Source organism: Chinchilla lanigera, unplaced genomic scaffold (genome assembly GCF_000276665.1).
Source record: "Chinchilla lanigera isolate Chin_1 unplaced genomic scaffold, ChiLan1.0 scaffold00012, whole genome shotgun sequence".
In the NCBI taxonomy this organism is placed as follows: domain Eukaryota; kingdom Metazoa; phylum Chordata; class Mammalia; order Rodentia; family Chinchillidae; genus Chinchilla; species Chinchilla lanigera.
The window spans coordinates 20,120,588-20,140,386 of NW_004955413.1; the positions used below are offsets into that span (position 1 = coordinate 20,120,588).

General features: G+C 40.7%; 1 protein-coding gene across 1 annotated transcript in view; it reads left to right on the top strand.

The window, feature by feature from the left end:
* The first annotated feature begins 13,415 nt into the window (after positions 1-13,415).
* Positions 13,416-19,799, top strand: part of LOC102028625 (lymphoid-restricted membrane protein-like) — a 93,708-nt gene continuing 87,324 nt past the window's right edge. Inside the window, exons 1-4 of the mRNA XM_013511444.1 lie at positions 13,416-13,555; positions 17,359-17,432; positions 17,531-17,609; positions 19,223-19,381. Of these exons, the coding sequence (XP_013366898.1) occupies positions 13,533-13,555; positions 17,359-17,432; positions 17,531-17,609; positions 19,223-19,381 (335 nt within the window). The 5' untranslated portion in view covers positions 13,416-13,532. The remainder of the gene's footprint in view (positions 13,556-17,358; positions 17,433-17,530; positions 17,610-19,222; positions 19,382-19,799) is intronic.

Sequence of the window (19,799 nt, forward strand, 5' to 3'; positions counted from 1 at the left end):
ATAGTACAAAACTTTTAGCTCATTTTTGATTTTCACTTCCCTTTTTTGAGATATATTATTTTTAAAATTTCCACGAGTAATTTTTAGCATGTAAATGATTGATATTCTGTATTACGGTAGGTGGTTTTTTTTTTTTTTTTTTTTGGTCTTTTTGAGACAGGGTCTCGCTGTGCAGTTCAGGCTGGCCTTGAGCTCACTTTGTAGCCCAGGCTGGTCTCGAACTAACACCAATCCTCCTGCCTCAGCCTCCTGAGTGCTGGGATTACAGGCGTGCGCCACCATGCCCGGCTAAAGTCTGTTGATAACCACAAAGAAAGGTAAATATAATTAGAAGTTCTGTTTGGCCTGGGTGACTATTTTTTATGATTTGTTACATACTTTTCTATGATTTCCTCTGTAGAGATGGCTTTGGATTAACTTTTTAAAAAGTATAGAACATCTCAAATGTATACAGAAGTAGAGAATACAGACCCCTTGTACATATGTCTGTACTAATTGTGTCTCATTAATAACCCTACCCATTTTTCTCTTTTCCATTCTGGATTGTTTTGAACCAAATCATTAGACATCACATTATTTCATTTGTAAATATTCCAGTACATATTTCTACAGTGTAACAAATATAACTACAATGCCATTAAGGTGACTAAGAAGTAGTGTACTTTCTTAATATTATGAAGTATCTTGTCAGTATCCAAAACTCATTTTTGTGATATGTGACTTTTGCACTTCTTCTTAAAGTTTTACTGCCGAAATCAATATTCGAAACAGGTTTGTGTGTTGCAGTTGGCTGCCTTACCTCTGTTTCCTGCCCCACCTACCTGTTACATTTTAAATTGTTTTTTTAAAAAATTGGCTATCCTCTTCTAGTGTTTCCCACAATAGAAATTTGGTGTTTGTATTTTTGTAGAAACACTTGACCCATTTCTGTGTCCTCTATATTTAGAGATTTGATGAGCTAAAATTTTGGACTTTTGGTTTTTGTTTTTTTAGGGGTCCAGACTTTTCTGCGTACATGAGTAGATTAGGTGCTTTCCCATTGCCGAGACACAATACCCGACACTCACAAGTTAAAGGAGGAGAGGGTTATTTTGGCTCACAGGTTGTAGAGGTTCAGTCCCTAGTCAGCCTGCCTCCAAGGCGGGACAGCATGGCAGAGGGGCATTGCAGAGGAGAAAGCTCACTCAGCTATAAACCACACCCAGCGATAAACCCATCAGAGGAATATTTCCACATCACACCCAGGATCCAGTCACCTCCCCAAAGCCCCACATGCATGGAGCATTGTGGGGGGAGGGGATTTAGATCTAAGCCATAACAGATGGTGTTAAGTTATCATCAAAAGGTAACTACTGAAGACGAAGGCCTAGGTCTGTTCTTTTCTTAAGTATTGCAAATGGTGATAATCTATCATTCTTTCCTAATTTATCAGGTGAGATACATCTGTCATGAGAAATTCTACTCTGCTCTGCTGAATCTTGTAGAGTACTCTGAAGGAGAGTCAGGATAAAAGCGCGATTGTCTTCTTTTTTCTGTCAGCTTCCAAAATACGGCACTGATTCTGTAGTGTCTTCTAACGGTGACCAATGAGTGGGTTTTTGTGTGAATTATTTTGAGGTCCTTATTTTAGCGTATACAAATTACTTATACTTTTCTTATACATTGTCTGTTAACTTAAAATTAACATATGGAGGGGGGATGAGGCAGGATCTCACTATGTAGTTCAGGCTGGCTTTGAACTCGCTATGGAGCCCCTGCTGGATCTGAGCTTGCAGAGATGCTTCTACCTCAGCCTCCAAAGTGCTGGATTAGAGGTGTGCTCCACTGTGCCTAGCTGTTTTAGTACATTTGATCTATTTTAGCCATTGAAGTTTTTGTTACTGAGGCTCATCTTATAGAAATCTTTTCGTGTGGCTACAGAATCATCTGGGGGAGGGCATAACTTTTCATTTTGATATAATTTTAAGTTAACAGACAATGTATAAGAAAAGTATAAGTAATTTGCATACGTCCTTTATCTAGATTCACAAATTATTTAACTTTGTCCCATTGCTTTATTGTTCATGTATTTCTCTTTCTCCTGCCTTTTTCTCAACCACTTTGAGAGTAAGTTGCAGATATTGCCTTTTTATGTGACAAACATCAGTGTGTATTCCCCCGCCCCCACTGGGGAATACGCGCTAGGCAAGTGCTCTATCCCTGAGCTACATCCCTATCAGTATGCATTTCCCATAAACGAGGGCATTTGCTTAGATGGCCACAGTATAGTTATCAAGCTAAAGATATTGAACGTTGAGATATGTATATATGAGGGATTGAACCCAGGCCCTTACACGGGGGTAATCCTCCTCCTTTTTTTAAATTTGTATTTGAGATAGGATCTTTCTAAGTCACTCACTTGCCCAGGCTGGGCTTACGTTTGCTATCCTCCTGCCTCAGGCTTCCAGAATGCTGGAATTACAGGGCTACATCACCGTATCCAACACGATGTCAGGATTTTTAACTTTGATCACTTGGTCAGTGTGTCTGCCGACTTTCCCCATTGTAAACTTCCTAAGTCTCTTATGGGCAGATATATTGAGCTCATGAAAGTATCCTGTTCCTCATCAAACTTTTATGGGTCCTGTGGGACTTCATTTCACATTCTTGGTGTCCTGAGCAAAGAACTGGACAGGACGCACAGAAAAGGCAGCAGAAGTGTGTACTTCTGAAAGGCAGAAAAGAGGTACACTCTACAGGGCAAAGGCCACGTATAAACAAGCTCACAACAGGCTCACAGTGTTCCTGCGGATAAAGGAAAGGGGTCTTTCCTATCCCAGATTCTCAGGCTGGATTCCCCTCATGCAAATACAGCCCTGGGATAGTTGTTGTAGCAATACTTACTTGGCCTGGCACCAGATTTAAACTGCCCTATTGGAAGCCTGGCTTGGCTTCCTGCCAGGCATACCTGAAGGATTGAGGAGTGTTCTGATTGGTCCTGGAAACAGCACCAGATTTAAAATAGCTTTCTGATTGGTTCCCCTTAGAGGGTGGAGGGGCAGTGGACTCACTGTGGGCCCTACGTTCTGCGAATGTCCTCTGGGTGTTTATGACCTTCGAGGCATTCTGCCCCATTGATTGTTGATTTGCCCTAGCCCTAATCTCCTACCGTAGTAGGAATTTTTAAAATCTCTACCATTCTATGTTTATTATTCATCAGTCTACTGTAAGGCTTTTATCATCTGTTTGATATTTCTGTATTTCTGGAGTTTTCTTATATTATTTAATATTTTTAGATTTCGGGAGTTTTTTTGTATTGAGTAATTTAAAATGTTACCATAAATATTTATGTTGATGCTGTAGTTGTTCCTGAGCTGGCTCCTGTGTCTATTTCCTTAGATGTCCTGGGTGCCAATTCTTTTGACCTGTTCCCATGGCTTTTGTTTTTCTTGGTATTAGAGAATTCTATACATTAACCTTGTACATTTCCTGCCAGCTAACATATTTCCTATGAATATGTGGGGATGTTTCTGATTGATTGATTGATTGATTTTGGGGGGACAGGGTCTTGCTATGTAGTTCAGGCTGAACTTGAACTCTCTGCTATTCTCCTGCCTCAGCCCCCTGAGTGCTGGGATTACAGATGTGCACCACTATCCCTGGCTTCTGATTTGTTTTATTGTTTGTTTTTGGTACCAGAAATTGAACTCAGGACCTTGTGCTTGCCAGGCAGCCATGTGTACCGCTGAGCTATATCGCCAACTCTCTGATTTGTTTTATAATTTGTTTTTTCCACTTGATAATTATTTTTCTGTACTGGGAGTTAAACAGGGAGCCCCGAGTGCATCCTAAGCCCTTTTGATTGATTATTTATTTATTTAAAAGTTTTTTGAGCAGCAAGGCATGGTGCCACATGCCTGTATTCCCAGTACTCTAGAGGCTGAGTGAGGAGGATCTCTGTGAGTTTGAGGCCAGCCTGGTTATATAGTGAGTTCAAGGCCAGCCTGAACTATAAAATGAGACCCTGCCTCAAAAGAAAATTTTTTTGAGAGAAGGTATTACTAATCACTTGCAGTCCTTGAACTTGCCATCCTCCTGCCTCAGCCTCCTGAGTATCTAGGATTGTACGTATGTGCTGTCAGATTTGGCACTTGATAATTTTGAATACTTATAAACATCCATTAATATTCTTTGTTTCATGTAGCATATCAGGAAATGAGTGACTTTTGTTTTATTAATAGATTACTTGTAGTTACTAAGGGATTCAGTGTGATATTTTTATTTTTATTTATTTATTTATTTATTTCCGGTACCAGGAATCGAACTCACAACCTTGTGTTTGCCAGGCAGGTGCTGTGCTGCTGAGTACATCCCCAGCCCAGTGTGATATTTTTAAATACGCATACAACACACACTAATTAAATCCAAACCCAACCATGCTTTTTCCACCCTTCCTTCACTCCTTATACCGTTCCTAAACCTTAGTAATCACAATTCTACTTTCAGGTTAACTTTATTTAGATTCCATATATAAGACAGAATGTGCAATATCTTTTGGTGTATGGTTTATATCACTTTACATCCTGTCTTCTAGTTCCTTCTATTTTGCTGCTAAGCATAGGATTTTCTCCTGCAAGGCTAAGTAATACTCCGTTGTGTATATACCATATACATCATATTTTCTTTACCCATTCATCTGCTAATGAGCATATCGCTGGGTCTATAAGTTAACTAGTGTGACTAGAGCTGCAATTAGCATGAGTGTGCACTGTCCTTTTGGTGTGTTGATTTCATTTCCTTGGTGGGATAACTGGATCATATGTTCAAACTATTTTTAGTTATTTTGCAGAACTTCTGTTCTCCAGAATGGCTGTATTAACCTGTCTCCCAATCAAATACTATATACGGGGGTTCCTTTGTCTTAGCTTAGCGTGGTGTGCATGCCTGTAATCCCAGCTACGTGGGAGGCTGATGCAAATGTGAGCTCAGCCTGAGCAACTTAGACCTTATAAAAAGATTTAATGAATAAATAAATAAATGGATAGATTAAAAAAAAAGGTCTGGGGATGTAGCTCAGTGGCAGAGTGCTCCTGGGTCTAATCTCTGGTAATAGGGAAAAAATTCCCTTCATATCATTGGCAGCATTTGTTTGCTGGCTTGCTTGTTTGTTTTTATTTGAAGAGTCAGTCTCCTGAAGTGAGATGGAATCTCATTGTAATTTCCATTCATATTCCTCTGATGGCTAATCACTTGAGCATTTCTTCCTATATTTATTGGCATTTGTATTTCTTTTGAGAAGTGTCTATTCAGAATATCTGCTCATGTTAAAAAGTGGATTATTTGTTTATTTCTTGTTAGGTTTTTGAGTTTTTTTGTATCCGGATATTGATCATCTGTAAGATGAATAGCTGACAAATGTTTTCACCCAATTCATAGATCCTCTCATCACTCTGTGGGTTACTTCCTTTGTTGTGCAGAAACTTTTTAGTTTCGCGTCATCTCATTTGTCCGTTTTTGCCTTTGTTTCCTATGATTTAGGGTTCTATCCAAGAACTCACTGCCTATAACAATGTCTTGAAGTGTTTCCCGTAGATTTTCTTCTAGTAGTTTTAGAATTGCGGTTCATTCTTACTTTTAAAAATCTCCATTCACTTAGGTCTGTGATCCATGTTTTTGTGTTGGTCTTTGTAACAGTTAGAGGTCAAGTTCCAATCTTTTGTGATAGATATCCAGTTTGCCCAACAATTGCTAAAGCAGCAGTCCTTTTTCCAGTGTACACTTCTGTTGGCTTTGTGGTTATAGATGTGTGTGTTTATTTCTGGGTTCTGCTTCATGGGCGTGTGAGTCTGTTCTGAGGTCCATACCAGGCTCTTTTGGTTACTGTGGTTCACTGTTGTACATCTAGAAATCAGGTGTCGTGATACCTTCAGCTTTGTGCTTTTTACCTAATGTTGCTTTGGCTTTTTGGAGTCTTTTGTGCTTCTGTACAAACTGTAGAATTCTCTTTTTAGTTCTGTGAAGAATGTCATTGAACGTGTAAATTGCTCTGGGTTGTAGACATTTAGTAATATTAACTCTTCAGATCCACGGATGGGAGGTCTTTCTATATTTTAGTATCTTCCATTTATTTCATCAATGTTTTGTAATTATCAGTGTAGAGGCCTTAAACTTCCTAAATTATTTATCCCTAGATGTTTTATTTTTGTAGCTCTTGTGAGTGGGATTGTTTTCATATTTTTTAGCAAATTCATGGTTGGTACCACTGATTCTCATATGTTGGTTTTGTATCCTGCTACTTTACTAAATTCATTGAATGACTTCTGGTGGTTTTTTGGCAGAGAATTTATTTTTTATTTTTATTTTTAAATTCTTTAAATTTTTAAATTTTTTTTTGTCTTTTTGAGACAGGGTCTCACTATGCAGTTCAGGCCGAACTTGAGCTCTCTTTGTAGCCCAGGCTGGCCTCAAACTTGCAATGATCCTCCTGCCTCAGCCTCCTGAGTGCTGGGATTACAAGCATGCACCACCATTACCAGGTTGGTGGAGAATTTAGGTTTTTCTAGGTATACAATCATATCAGTTTGACTTTCTCTTTTCCTAGATGCCTTTTTATTTCTTTTTCAGCTTGATTGCTCTGGTTAAAACTTCTATCTAGTATGACATTGAATGAGAATGGTGAGAGTTAACACCCTTCTCTTTTTCTTGATTTTAGGGGAAATACTTTGTTTCTCACCATCTGGTGTAATGTTTTCTGTGGGCTTGGCATATATCCCCTTTATTATGTTGAGATACAATATTTCTATACCTAATTTGTTCAGGGATTTTATCATGAAGCGATGCTAAATATCATGTAATGCTTTCTTTGTGCCTACTGATGATCATATGATTTTTAGCCTTCATTCTGTGGATGTGATATATTTATTGATTCATATAAGGTTAACCACCCTTACATCCATGGCATGAAATAAACTTGATTATGGTGCATAATTCTTGATGTACTGTTGAATTCAGCTTGCTGGGTTGTTTTCGTTTTTATTTTTTTTTTTGATGGTGGTGGTGGGGGACTTCACGCTGAGCTACATCCCTGCTTGTCTGCTTGCTTGCTTATGTATGTGTGTATGCATGCATGCAGTTACTTATGAGGTAGGGTCTCACTTAGTCATTAAATTGCTCACTCTGGGCTTGAACTTGTGATTCGCCCACCTCAGCTAGCATTTCGTGGGTGAGTTTTGCAGCCATGTTCACGGGGAGTACTGACCTACAGTGTTCTCTGTTGTGGTGTCCTTACTTGTCTTTAGTATCAGAGTAGTTCTGGTCTCACAGAACCAATTTGGGAAGATTTCGTCCCTTTCAGTTTTACGGAATAGCGTGAGAGGAATTGGCATTAGTTTTTCTTTAAAAGTTCAAAAAGCTTTCGTAGTGAGGCCATCAGGTCCTGGGATTTTTTTTTCCCCAGGAGATTTTTAATTCCTGATTTTACCTCATTACTTCTTATTGGTGTATTCAGGTTTCTTATGTCCTGTTGGTTCGGTTTTGCTAAGTCAGATGAACCCAGAAATGCATTTATTTCCTCTAGATTCTCCAACTTATTAGCACATAACAGTTCATAATAACCCATAATAATCATTAAGGTTCCCATGGTATTGGTTGCTATGCCTCTTTTTTCACTTCTGGTTTTATTTATTTGTATTGTCTTCTTTTTCTTGATTAGTCTAGCTAAAGGTTTTTCCATTTTATTTTTCCAGAGAACAAACTCTTTGTGTCATGGATTTTTGTATCGTTTTTAGAATCTATTGAATTTATCTTCTGATATTTGTTATTTCTTTCCTTCTAACTTTGAGTTTAGTTTGTGCTTTTCTAAGTCATTCAGATGCATTGTTGTATTTTATTAAAATAATTTTTTGGTGTAAGAATTCGTTGCTCTAAGCTTCCTTCTTGGCATTGCTTTTGCTTCATTCCACAGATTTGGTATACTGTTTCCATTTCTATTTGTTTTGAGAAATATTTTAAAATTTCTCTGTAGACTTCTCAATGGCCCACTGTTCAAAACTATTTTGTTCAGTTTTCATGCATCTGGTTTTCTGTTGTTGTTTTTGATTTTTTGAGACAAGGTTTCACTGTGCAGTTCAGGCTGGCCCTAAACTCACTATGTAGCCAAGGATGGTCTAGAACTCACTGTGATCCTCCCGCCTCAGCCTCCTGAGTGCTGGGATTACAAGTGTGAGGTATCACTTCTATGCATTTGTATAATTTCTAAAATTCTGTCTGTTGTTGTCTTCTATTTTTATTCCATTGCCTTAAAAGATATTGAATATGATTTCACTTTTTTTTGAATTTGTTAAGACTTGTTTTGTGGTCAAATATATGGTCTATTTTACAGAACATTCCATATGCTAGTGAAAAGAATGTATACTCTGCAGCTGTTGGATGGAATTTATCTTGCAAATGTCTGTTAAATCCATTTGATCTATAGTACCATTTAGTTCTGATATTTCTTTGTTAACTTTTTTTTGTCTAGATTATCCGTCCAATGATAGTGGGTGCTGAAATCCTCTCCTACCATCATATTGGAGCCTATGTCACTGTTGAGGTCTGATAGTGTTCTGTAAAATTGAGTGCATATTATATTTTGTTGAATCAATCCCTTGACCATTATATAGAAACCTTTGTTCTTCTTAGGTTTCTTTGTAATGTCTATTTTGTTTGACAGAGTATTAATTACTCCTGCTTGCTTATGATTCCATTTGCTTGGAATATCATTTTCCATCCTTTCAGTCTTGAGAAGTTTCTTAATGGCAGCATGTTGTGGGGTCCTGTTTTTGTTTTATTTTTCTCTTCTTTAATCCACTCAGACAATCTATATCTTCTAATTAAAACCTTAGTCTATTTACATTGGAAGTTATTATTGATAAGGAAGGACTTATTCTTATCATTTTGTTGATTTTCTTCTAGTTCTTTTGAATATTCTCTTTGCTTTATCATTTATGTATCTTTCTATTTAGTAGTTTACTAATAATATTTGATTCTTTTCTGTTTCTGTTTTGTGTATCCATTCTTTGGGAGGGATTTCTGTTTTCATGATGGTAATGATCTTTCACTTCTGGTTGTGGGACTTCCTTCAGCATCTTTTATAAATCTGGTCTTTTGGTCATGAACTCCATCAGTTTCTGCTTGTATTGGTAGATCTTTATAGCTCTTTCATTTCTGAAGGATTGTGTTTCTGGATAATGTATTATAAAGGTTCTTTCTTGTATTATACTTTTGACAATTTGAATATAATACCCTCAGAGGAAGATTTTTTCCAGTCCTGTCTACTAGGGGTCCTTTAAACCCCTGGTACATGAATGTCCATGTCATTCACGAAGTTAGGGAACTTTTCTAATGTTACTTCATTGAGTAGATTTTCTATGCCCTTAACTTTTTCTCCTTGCCTGCAGGTATTCTGAAAATGTGGATGTTTGTTCATTTAATGGTATCCTGAAGTATTGAATGCTTGGTTTACTTTTAGTTTTACCTTTTTCCTTTTCTCCTTCCCAAATGATGTATTTCTTTTTTGTTGTTGTTGTTATTTCTGGTACTGGGAATCAAACTCACGACCTTGTGCTGGCCAGGCAGGCACTGTGCCACTGAGCTAAATCCCCAGCCCCCGCAAATGATGTATTTCTAAAGGCCCATATTCAAGTTCAGATATTTTTTCTTCTGCTTGTTCTAGTTTGCTGTTGAGGCTTTTCAGAATATTTTTATTGACATTTTGAGCTTTTCATTTCCAAGGTTTCTGTTTGCATCTTCCTAAAATCTCTTATTTCTTTGGATTTCTCATTTATATCCTGCATTGTTTTCTCAATTTCATTTAACTGTTTATCTTCATTCTCTTAGGTTTCATTGACCATTTTAAAAAATAATTCTTTAACATTCTTTAGCAGCCTTTTATCTATTTTTTTGGAATCTATTGCTAGAGAGTTATATTCATTTGGAGGCATGATACTACCTTGTTTTTGCATAGTCTTGGATTCCTGTGTTGAGATTTGCACAGCAGGTAGAAAAGATATTTCTACTACTTTTGTAGAATGGCACTCTTTTTTCTTTCTTTCTTTTTTTTTTTTTTTGAGATAGGGTCTTGCCATGTAGTTCAGGCTGGCCTCCAACTCACTATGTAATCTAGGCTGGCTTGGAACTCACAGTGATCCTCCTGCTTCAGCCTCCTTCAGATTACAGGTATGCGCCACCATGCCTGACTAGGATGGCATTCTTAATGAGCAGCTTTTTCCTCAAAATGTGCTTTGGGATGTTGACTTGCTATACAGTGTTGGTTTTGATTCCAGTTGGGCACAATGGTGTGTTTTGCTATCATTTCTTTGGCCATCATTAATGACTTCAGGCACAGTGCCTGCTCTGGTACAGTTGGAGAGACCCGCTGTCTCCTGGGTCATGCAAGACTTGAGACACTTCAGCAGTTTGGGTAGGTGTGGTGTAGACAGCAGAGTGCGTGAGGTAAATTCCACATAGCTACTCCTATACTGGGAGACATGGCTCCTATCTGACAAAGGTTTCCTCAGGCACTGTCGATGTTGGCACCGTGGCCTCCAAGGTCTCCGGCACTGGCTCCACCAGCAGTGCCGAGGGGCCTGAAGCTCTTGCTCTCCAACCAGGCAGTGGTGTGGGCCCAGCTGCTGCCCGGACGGGATGATGGTGTGAATCCAGCAGCCGCTCTGTGATGCTCACACCCAGTCCTGACAGCAGCACTGGTCAGAAGGGGAGCCAGCGTGGAGCCATCAGAGCTGTCTAGGGGGAATGGCAGCAGGAACTGTGGGGTTTCCTCTCTGTTGCGTTGGTGGCCCCGCCCACCAGTAAGTTGGACCTCAGCTGGAGCCGAGCACAGTTCTCTGGGCTTCCCCGGGCCTTGCACACCGGGGGTGGCGGAGCACTTGGAACCGTGGAGTTGGTCAAGTCACCCTCAGCACAACCCCAGGGGCAGAGCAGAGCAAGACCACAGCGTTCCTTCCTCACCCAGTTAGTAGCAGGCAGCTGATCCTGGCACAGGAGGGCAGAGTGGCAGGAATGATATGGGTGTCTGCCTACGGCCTTGGCACTGACCTGAGGGGACGCATGCCTGGCCATGCGCTTGGTCCCAGAGTGCAAACTCCCGATCTCCAGGTTCTTAGGGCAGCAACTTCCTGCCTCCTCCATGCCTCAGTCCCCGCCCCTGCAATGCAGGGCACACAGTAGGACTGGTTTAGAATCACTCTGCTTGGCCAAGTTGGGTTCACAAGGCAGCTACCTACTGAGGCAGTGCAGTCATGTGTCTGCGGGGTCCCGGAGATAGGAATATACAGGGGTTTCTGAGCGTAAAGCAGTCCAAATACAGACAGTAGCCCCATTTCAAGACAGCTGGCTGCCGTTTCCTGGAGGTTTGCTGGGAGATGATGTGAGCTCTGTTCCATATCTGGGGTACTGTGTGGACTTCAGGTTATTTATCTAAGTGGGCGTTAAGCTCATGAAGAGCATGAGATGTTCCAGTATCTAGGACAGACAGAGTTTGCTGGAACTTTTTCACTCTTACCCTGCAAAGGGCAGACTCCCCTTCTGCTGGCTGTGGAGCCAGCGGGGCAGATGCTGTAATACTCCGTTTTTCTCTCTATTCTCTTGCCCCAGGTCTCTGACTCTTACAAGGTTCTAGTCGCTGTCTCCCTGTTTCCCCAGTCACTCGCCCTCAACGTGGAGCTTATACCTGCTGCTTTGAGTTACGGGCGCCTCCGTCCAACCATCTCGCCCTCCCAATTACTGAACAAACTTTCTTGTACACTTTTTTTGGATGTAGCAGGGTGTATTAAACTAATCCATCTCAATCGGATATTACCTTTTCTCTGTTATGAATGATGCCACGTGAACATAATTGCTGCAAATAGTTGCATGCACTCTTATTTTATATTTGTAGGGTACATGGGGCTTATCTATTCCCAGAAAGCCTCTGTGCTTTGACAGAGTTTATGGAATTATTTCACCGATGAAAATAACAAATTATATACACGTGCGATTTATTATCAGGCACTGGGTCATGCAGTTATAGAGGCTGGCAAAACCCAAGATCTGCGTGCCAAGTGCACAGGTTGGGTACTTGAGAGATGGGAGATTTAGTTGAAGTCCAGCTCTGAAGACCAAAGAGCAAGAGAGCTGATGGTTTATTTCCTGCCTGAAAGCTGGCAGGCTTGAGCGTGTGGAAGATCTAACGTTTTGAGTACAAAGGCAGAGAAAGAAAAAGACAACATCCTAGTTCAGAGGTAGGCAGGGAAGATGCCCTCTCTCTTCCTCTGGGGATGGTCAGCTGTTCAGTGCCGGTGAGGCCTTTAATGAACTGGATGAGGCTCACCCACCTTAAGAAGAACTATCTCTTTTCCTCAGCCTACCAGATTGAATATAATGTTGTCCAAAAAAAGAAACACCCTCTCTCCAACACCAGTAATGTTGACCAAATATCTGGGCATCCTGCCCAGTCAAGTTGTTAGACAAAATTAATCATTGTAGGAGACCATTATATTCCAGTTTTGAGGGATATGATGGAGAATTTAGAGCTTTAGGGGAGGAAAAAGACATAAAGGAATTCTTGGTGGTTTTCCAGGGTTTGTTTTTCCATTCTGCAAATGAGGAATAAATCATCTAAGTAATTATATTATGACTTATAGTTCCCTTTTGAACACTTCTTATTACATCTAAGTGATGCATTAGTTTACATTATTGGTCCTAATAAACTTATTCTCTTTCCTTTACAATTAACATCTTCTTGTAATTTTTTTTCTTGTCTCCTTGTAATTATCAGGCTTGGTTTTTTCCTTGGGTTCTAGTCTATATTTCTTTGAGGGAAGAGTCTTCAGTCTTGCATCTAGCTTGTCAATCTTCTTATTTTTCCCTGTCATGCCAGCAGCCAGCCCTTTTATTCCTTCTTTCAATTTCATGCTTAAAGAAGATTGCTGTGTCATTGGGCATGGTGGTGCACCCCTGTAATCCCAGCACTCGGGAGGCTGAGGCAGGAAGATCACAGCAAATTCGAGACCAGCTTGGGCTGTGAAGTGAGCTCAAGGCCAGCCTGAACTGCATAGCGAGACCCTGTCTCAAAAAGACAAAACAAACAAACAAAAAAGATTGCTGTGTTGATTACTAACCTAATCTGAATCACTGCAATTTCTGACAGTAATTGAAATGGTGTGGAGAGTTGACCCTGATGAGACTGTAACCTGAGGCCGGTGGTTTTCCCACTTCTCTAGGGGAGCTCAGCAGGCTGCAAGAATTAAATGACATATTTCTAGGGCCCAAGGGACCTGAAAGAGTTCAGGACTTCATTCATGAAAAACGCCATCTTTTTCCACCTTTCAAACCTAATTTACCTTTCTTCCTCCTAAGGCTCAGTAGGAGGGGATAAAATAATAAATTACGTAACACAAACAAGTGGCCAAGATTTGAAAGACAGTGACCTTGAGGAGCTGTGGACCTTGCTTGACCCTGAAAAGACAGACCCCCAAGTGGATCTGGACACTTTCTACGCTGCTGTGAGGGGCTGGATGGCTTCCTGTAGACCCAATTGGTAAGAGAATCCTTGTAGAATGTCTCTTTTTTGTTTTGTCTTTTTGAGACAGGGTCTCACTATGCAGTTCAGGCTGGCCTTGAGCTCACTTTGTAGCCCAGGCTGGCCTCAAACTCACAAGGATCCTCCTGCCTCAGCCTCCCGAGTGCTGGGATTACAGGCGTGCGGCACCACACCTGGCTCTTAAGCTTCTGTTTTAATGAGCCATCAGAGCTGGTGCTAATCACTGTTCCTTTGGATGGTGCTGTAACCTGGTGCCTCTTGCTCTTGGGCAGCCTTAGAGTCTCCTGAAAAAGTGTTAATTAAGCTTATTGTCCGCCCTCCCTTGGATTTAATAGCCTGTGATAAGGCCAGTAGTTTATATTCTAGGAAGTTTCTAGGTGATATTGTCACTGTTGCAGAAGAGGTGGGCACCCTTTGAGGACCACTGTCCTAATGCATTAATTTAGAAAATGTTCATTTATTTTGACTGGGGGTAGCACATGTCATTTTCAGAAAGAATTGAGTTGGCATGACAGCCAAGTGATTTATTGATATCATTAAATCTCCAAAGCATGTAAACTCAGATATGAAGTCCCCTCCCCTTTTTTGGTAGTACTGGGGGCTGCCTAGGGCCTTGGCACTGAACTACATCCCCAACCCTTTTTTATGTTTTTAATTTTAAGACAGTCTTTGCTAAGTCACTAAATTTACCTGGTTGGGTTTGAACTTGAGGTGCTCCTGCCTCAGCCTTCCATATTTCTGAGATTAGAGGCATGTACCACCACTCCCGGGGCAAAGTTCCTTTGAAGGGCTGTGGCAGTAGGCAAAGAGTATAATTTGGACATTGAACATGTACGCATCACTGGGACCCAATACCTGTCACCCACCTTTTAAAGGAGACAAGGCGTGACCAGGAGGGGCATCATTGAGAAATGCTGCTTACATCATGGTGGTCGGAAGCCGACAGAGAAGGGAGGGGCCAGGGAGGGAGATATGTACTTCCAGTCATCCCCCCGTGACCCGCTGTACCGTCTACCCCAGAAAGCACACACGGCTGCTGAAGGGGTTGTGGAAGTTACTTGGATCGTAGAGCCAGTATCTTTTTTTTAAAAAGCACAACTCTGCCAATTTGACTTCTACCAACGCAGAAGTGGATGGATCCACTGGGCATAGTGCTTCACGTTCCGGGGGCAGCTCCCAGAAGAGCAGCCTGCAAGCGCCTGAGGCTTTGGAGTGATGTTCTCTATCTAAACCGGAACACTTAGGAAGGCTGCAGGGAGGAGGAAAAGACAATGGCAGAGGTACAAAAGCTGAAGGATGACACCGGCATCGCAGATTTCAGGTGCCTTGGGAGGTGCTGCAGAAGCGCATTGGCGTTCAGGGTCGGCCAGGTTGATACGCTTGTTCATCTCCCCGTCTAGCCATCAGTCAATGCATACAAAAGATTTGCTTAAAGACAACTTCCAGCCCAAAGTTACAAAGACTTGCCAGACTTTAATTAGGGTTCAGGGTTCATAAGTGACTTAAAAAATATGATCGTTCCCATACACAAGGTAATAATGAAAGCAAAGTAAATATACAAAAAGATACAACCTTACAAGTAAACAAAGAAATGCAAGCAAAGAGTTTTGAGAATCAGTTTATCAAAGATTAATGAAGAATGATTTTATCCCGTGTTGTGGGGTATGGGGGTATTTAGCCTTTCATACCTTACTGGTAGAAGTGCAAGTTTTTAAAAGACCAGTTTAAGATGGATGTAGTGGTGCGCACCTTTAGTCCCAGCACTTAAGAGGCCCAGGCAGGGGGATCACTGAGAGTCTGAGGCCAGCTTGAGCTACATAGTGAGATCCTGTCTCAAAAAACAAAGAACAGGGCTGGGGATATAGCTCAGCAGCACAAGCACCTGCCTGGCAAGCGTAAGGTCCTGAGTTCAATTCCTGGTACAAAAAAAAAAGAACAAAAATCAAAAAGACCAATTTGAGAATAGATATGGGACCCTTAAAAAATATGTAGTCTCTCTGAGTTAGTAATATAATTTGAAGAAAAATAATATGCTCTAATACTGAATATATTAAGAGGTTGTTTATGAAAGTGATAAACACAAGCATCCTAAATATTTAAAAGTAGAGAAGTGGGCAAATAAATTATAGTATATACTTCCATACAATGGGATCCTAAATTGTCATTCCAAATTACTATTGGATTAAATTTTGACAGTAGAAACATGCATATACATTTATTTCAACTAATTGACTATAGATCTGCCTATACTGTATAATCCCATTTTTCTCAAAAAATAGAAATATGCATAGGAACAATTTGGAAGAATATAGCCCATAATAATTATCTCTGTGTGGCAGTTTTAATTTTTGTGTTCACTCATGCATTTTCTAATATTTCTAAAATTTTTAAGTTTGGTTATATAATAAATCATATACTAAAATATGAATAATTTAGAAACAGGATGGCAAAAGAAAACTTATTTTTTTATAACAAATTTTAAGGAAAGGGAAAGGTGTGGGAGGTCTCAATACAAAATATAAGAGCAGAAATTCATAAATGGTGCTGAGTGTATGCAGGGGACTAGAATGCTATTTTCACTTGAGCTTCTATCAGATATTTCACATTGAAAAACAGTGAGATGTAAGTATAAATCTAAATAATTTTGTGGTTGAGAGAGGAGCTAAAGGTTTGGTGCTTAAGATTTAGTAACAAAAGATCTTTTGAAAATGGGAAGGGGACCAGGAGATGGGCAGAGGAGCAGGTAAAGGAGGGGAAGGGAACATAAAAGAATAGAGATGTACACCAGGAGTGGTGGCACACACCTGTAATCCCAGCACTTGGGAGGCTGAAGCAGGAGGATTGCCTTGAGTTTGAGGCCAGCCTGAACTACATAGCGAGACCCTGTCTCAAAAAAAAAAAAAGTTGTGTTACATATATGTACCACCTCGCCATAAAAAATGTAATCATTATGTACTGCAAACATGTACTCATGAAAATCAAACTTACAAAAGATTCAGTGACAAAACTTAAATTATACTATGGGGATTCTTTGCAATGCAGTGGTTAAACGTTTATTTTGGGGGTCGAGCTGGAGTCAGTGCACTGCAGAGGGTTGGGTAGAGGGTTCCCAGGTTTAGAGTACAATGTTCCAAGTCTAGGATTTAGTCTAGGTCCCACTTTGTCCTCTACGATAAGGACCAGTGACCGGGCCGGGGATATAGCTCAGCGGCACAAGCCCCTGCCTGGCGAGCGCAAGGTCCTGAGTTTGACTCCTGACACCAGAAAAAAAAAAAAAAAAAAGAGCCAGTGACAGCATTGTCAGTGTATCCTGAAGTCCTGCTTATTCTGGACTTTTCCTTCCCATGCTTTTAAGGTCCACCGTCTTGCTGCCTTTAGCTCAGCGGCACAGCGCCTGCCTGGCAAGCGCAAGGTCGTCAGTTCAATTCCTGGTACAGGAAAAAAACAAAGAAAAACAAAAAAAGAAGTCGTCCCCGCGGTTGCTCCAAGCTGTGTCGATGCCCTCACCCACCGAGAGCCTCCTTCCCTAACCTCAGGCTGCTGTGTGTCACCAGCTGCCTCTCTCTGCTCGCACGGTTTTTCGTATTTGAGGAGAAGTCGAGGGGTGAGGGAGGTGATGCCTCTGCTTTTTTCTACCAACCTAAGTACAGTACGGGGTTCCAAACAGTTCTTGAATGAAAAGATGGCTTTAGAACTCTGAATGAAAGACTGTAGCTGGAAGAAAGGGTACAGCGCATCTTTAAACAATCGCTGAGCTTTGGCATGGCCCAGAAGCTCACTGGTTTTGTTTTTGGCTGCAGGGAAGGCGTGAGGAGCAGGTTCCCCGGAATCGCTGAAGATTCTGTTTTTGAAAGCCAGGACAGCATACACTCAGGTGGGCCGCGTAGGTACACGTTTCCTTAGGATTGCTGTGCCACTTTCTTGTGGTTTTGAGAAAACAAACTTTTCATGACATTCTCTTGTGTGTTCCAGTAGCGATGACCACAGACATAGCAGATTCTACAGCCTGGAGTCTTGAGGCTTTGGGTGGAGACACATCTCAGGGAGTCCTGTAAGTGTTCTTGCTGGCAAAGCGTTTCTAAGTGCTTCTACTTTCCTTATTTATTTTCTTTCTTTCATTTACTTTTTTTTAACGATTAATTGCAATAGAGGGCCTTCACACTGAGGTATGTCCCCAGCTCTTTTAAAATTGTTCTGAGGGCTGGAGATTTAGCTCAGCGACAAAGTGCCTGCCTGGCAAGCGCAAGGTCGTGAGTTTGGTTCCTGGTACCGGAGAAAAAAAAAAAAAAAAATTGTTCTGAGACAGGGTCTTGCTAAGTCACTAAGTCACTCAGGCTGGGCTCGAACTCGTGATCCTCTGACCTCAGCCTCCCAGAGTGCTGCCATTACAGGTTTGTAACACAATACTTGACTAGATCCACTTTTTTTTTTTTTTTTTTTTTTTTTTGGTCTTTTTGAGATGGGGACTCGCTATGCAGTTCAAGCTGGCCTTGAGCTCACTTTGTAGCTCAGGCTGGTCTCAAACTCACAGTGATCCTCCTGCCTCAGCCTCCCAAGTGCTGGGATTACAGGGGTGTGCACCATGCCCAGTTAGATCCACTTTTTGCTTAAAGTCATTTAACTTGATATTTTTATTTTTGGTAGTACTAACACAATTAACTTTAAAATTTTAACTATTTTATGCTATCTACATTGGAACCAGTTTCATTGAGAATATGAATTCTTATAAAGAAAATTACCACTTGTTCACTCACAAAGCCCTTCTCCTTCATTGGCTTCCTCTGTTCTCTATAAAAATAAGTTCCTCTGAAGTGAGGTTATAATCTGGGGATTACTCTTAAGGTTCTTTAGTACAGTATTTTAAACACAAGTGGGAAATTCTGTTTTCTGTTCAGTGTGTGAGCTTTGGATATTACAGAGAAGCTATTCGGTTTCCCTCTTACTTTATCTAGCAGAAAAGTGGAGAAGGACCACTTACCCAGCCTGTGCTGAAGACTGAGAAAAGATAGGAAAGAGGAGGCAGAGGCCTGGCACGTCATAAAACACACAGTCCAGACTTTCTCAGGGGTTTTGAGCTGATGTTAGGTGCAGGAAGATGTGTGCCAGCTTGTGAGTTACAGGCTACAATTCTAAAACTCTAAAACAATTCTACAACGATGCTAAAGCTCCAGGAATTGTGTCCTAGGTGAAGCTGTACTGAAGCCTGCTGCCATCCCTTGCCTGAATGAATAGCGTATCCACTTATTTGGGGACCTTCTTTTTTTTGGTATCAGGAATTGAACTCAGGACTTTGTCTTGCCAGATGGGGACCTTCTATTACCCAGGGAGAAACAGGAATGGTTCAGCATGGGAGGAAACAAATGTTAAGAGGGGAGTGGGTGGGAAGGAATTAAAAAAAACTTGTGAAAATTGATTTCACAAGTGGCAAATGCTGACTGTCTGGCAGTATTGGAAACATCTTTGTTCTTACTGTATAATAAAAGTGTGACTAAACCTTTGTTGTATATCGGTACTGCTTTTATGCTGAGGATGAGGGTAGAGTAGAAAGTTTCCTAAATTCTCATAAGAACACTTAATCCTTCTTGAACTTCACCATATCTTTTATTTTGGTTGGAAGGGATTCATGCTGTTGAAGATTGTCCTCATTTATTCTTCCCCCTCCAGCGATGTGTCTGATTTCATTACCTACGTGGCACACCTACGTTTCACCCAACAGAAGCTGGAGGGGGAAAATCACAACCTTAAACTGGCATTAGAATCCTTGGAGGAAGCCAGCAGTCAGCTAACAGAGGACTGTGCAGAATTGCGTCTGCAAGTGAGAAGGTGAGTTCGGTTTTGTTTTTCATCCTTTATTAATAGAGTGTCTGCATATCATACAATTCACCCTTGGAAAGTACAATCAGGTCTTTCTTACTATATTCGGGACCTTGTGCAGTCATCACCACTGGCCAATTCCAGAACATTTTTATCCTTCTAAGAATAAACCCTATACTGTTTCCAGTTGGTTTTCACTTCCTCTCCTCTCCCTTAGCCCCTGGCTACTATTGGTCTATAGTCTGTCTTTTACTTTTTTGGACATTTGATATAAATGGAATCCTATAATATGTGACCTCCTGTTGTGTCTGGCTGATTTTATTTAGCATGATGTTTGCAAGGTTCTTTCATGTTGTAGCAGGTACCACGGTGTCATTCCTTTTTTATAGCTAATACTATCCAATTCTTTTTTTTTTTTTTTTTTTTT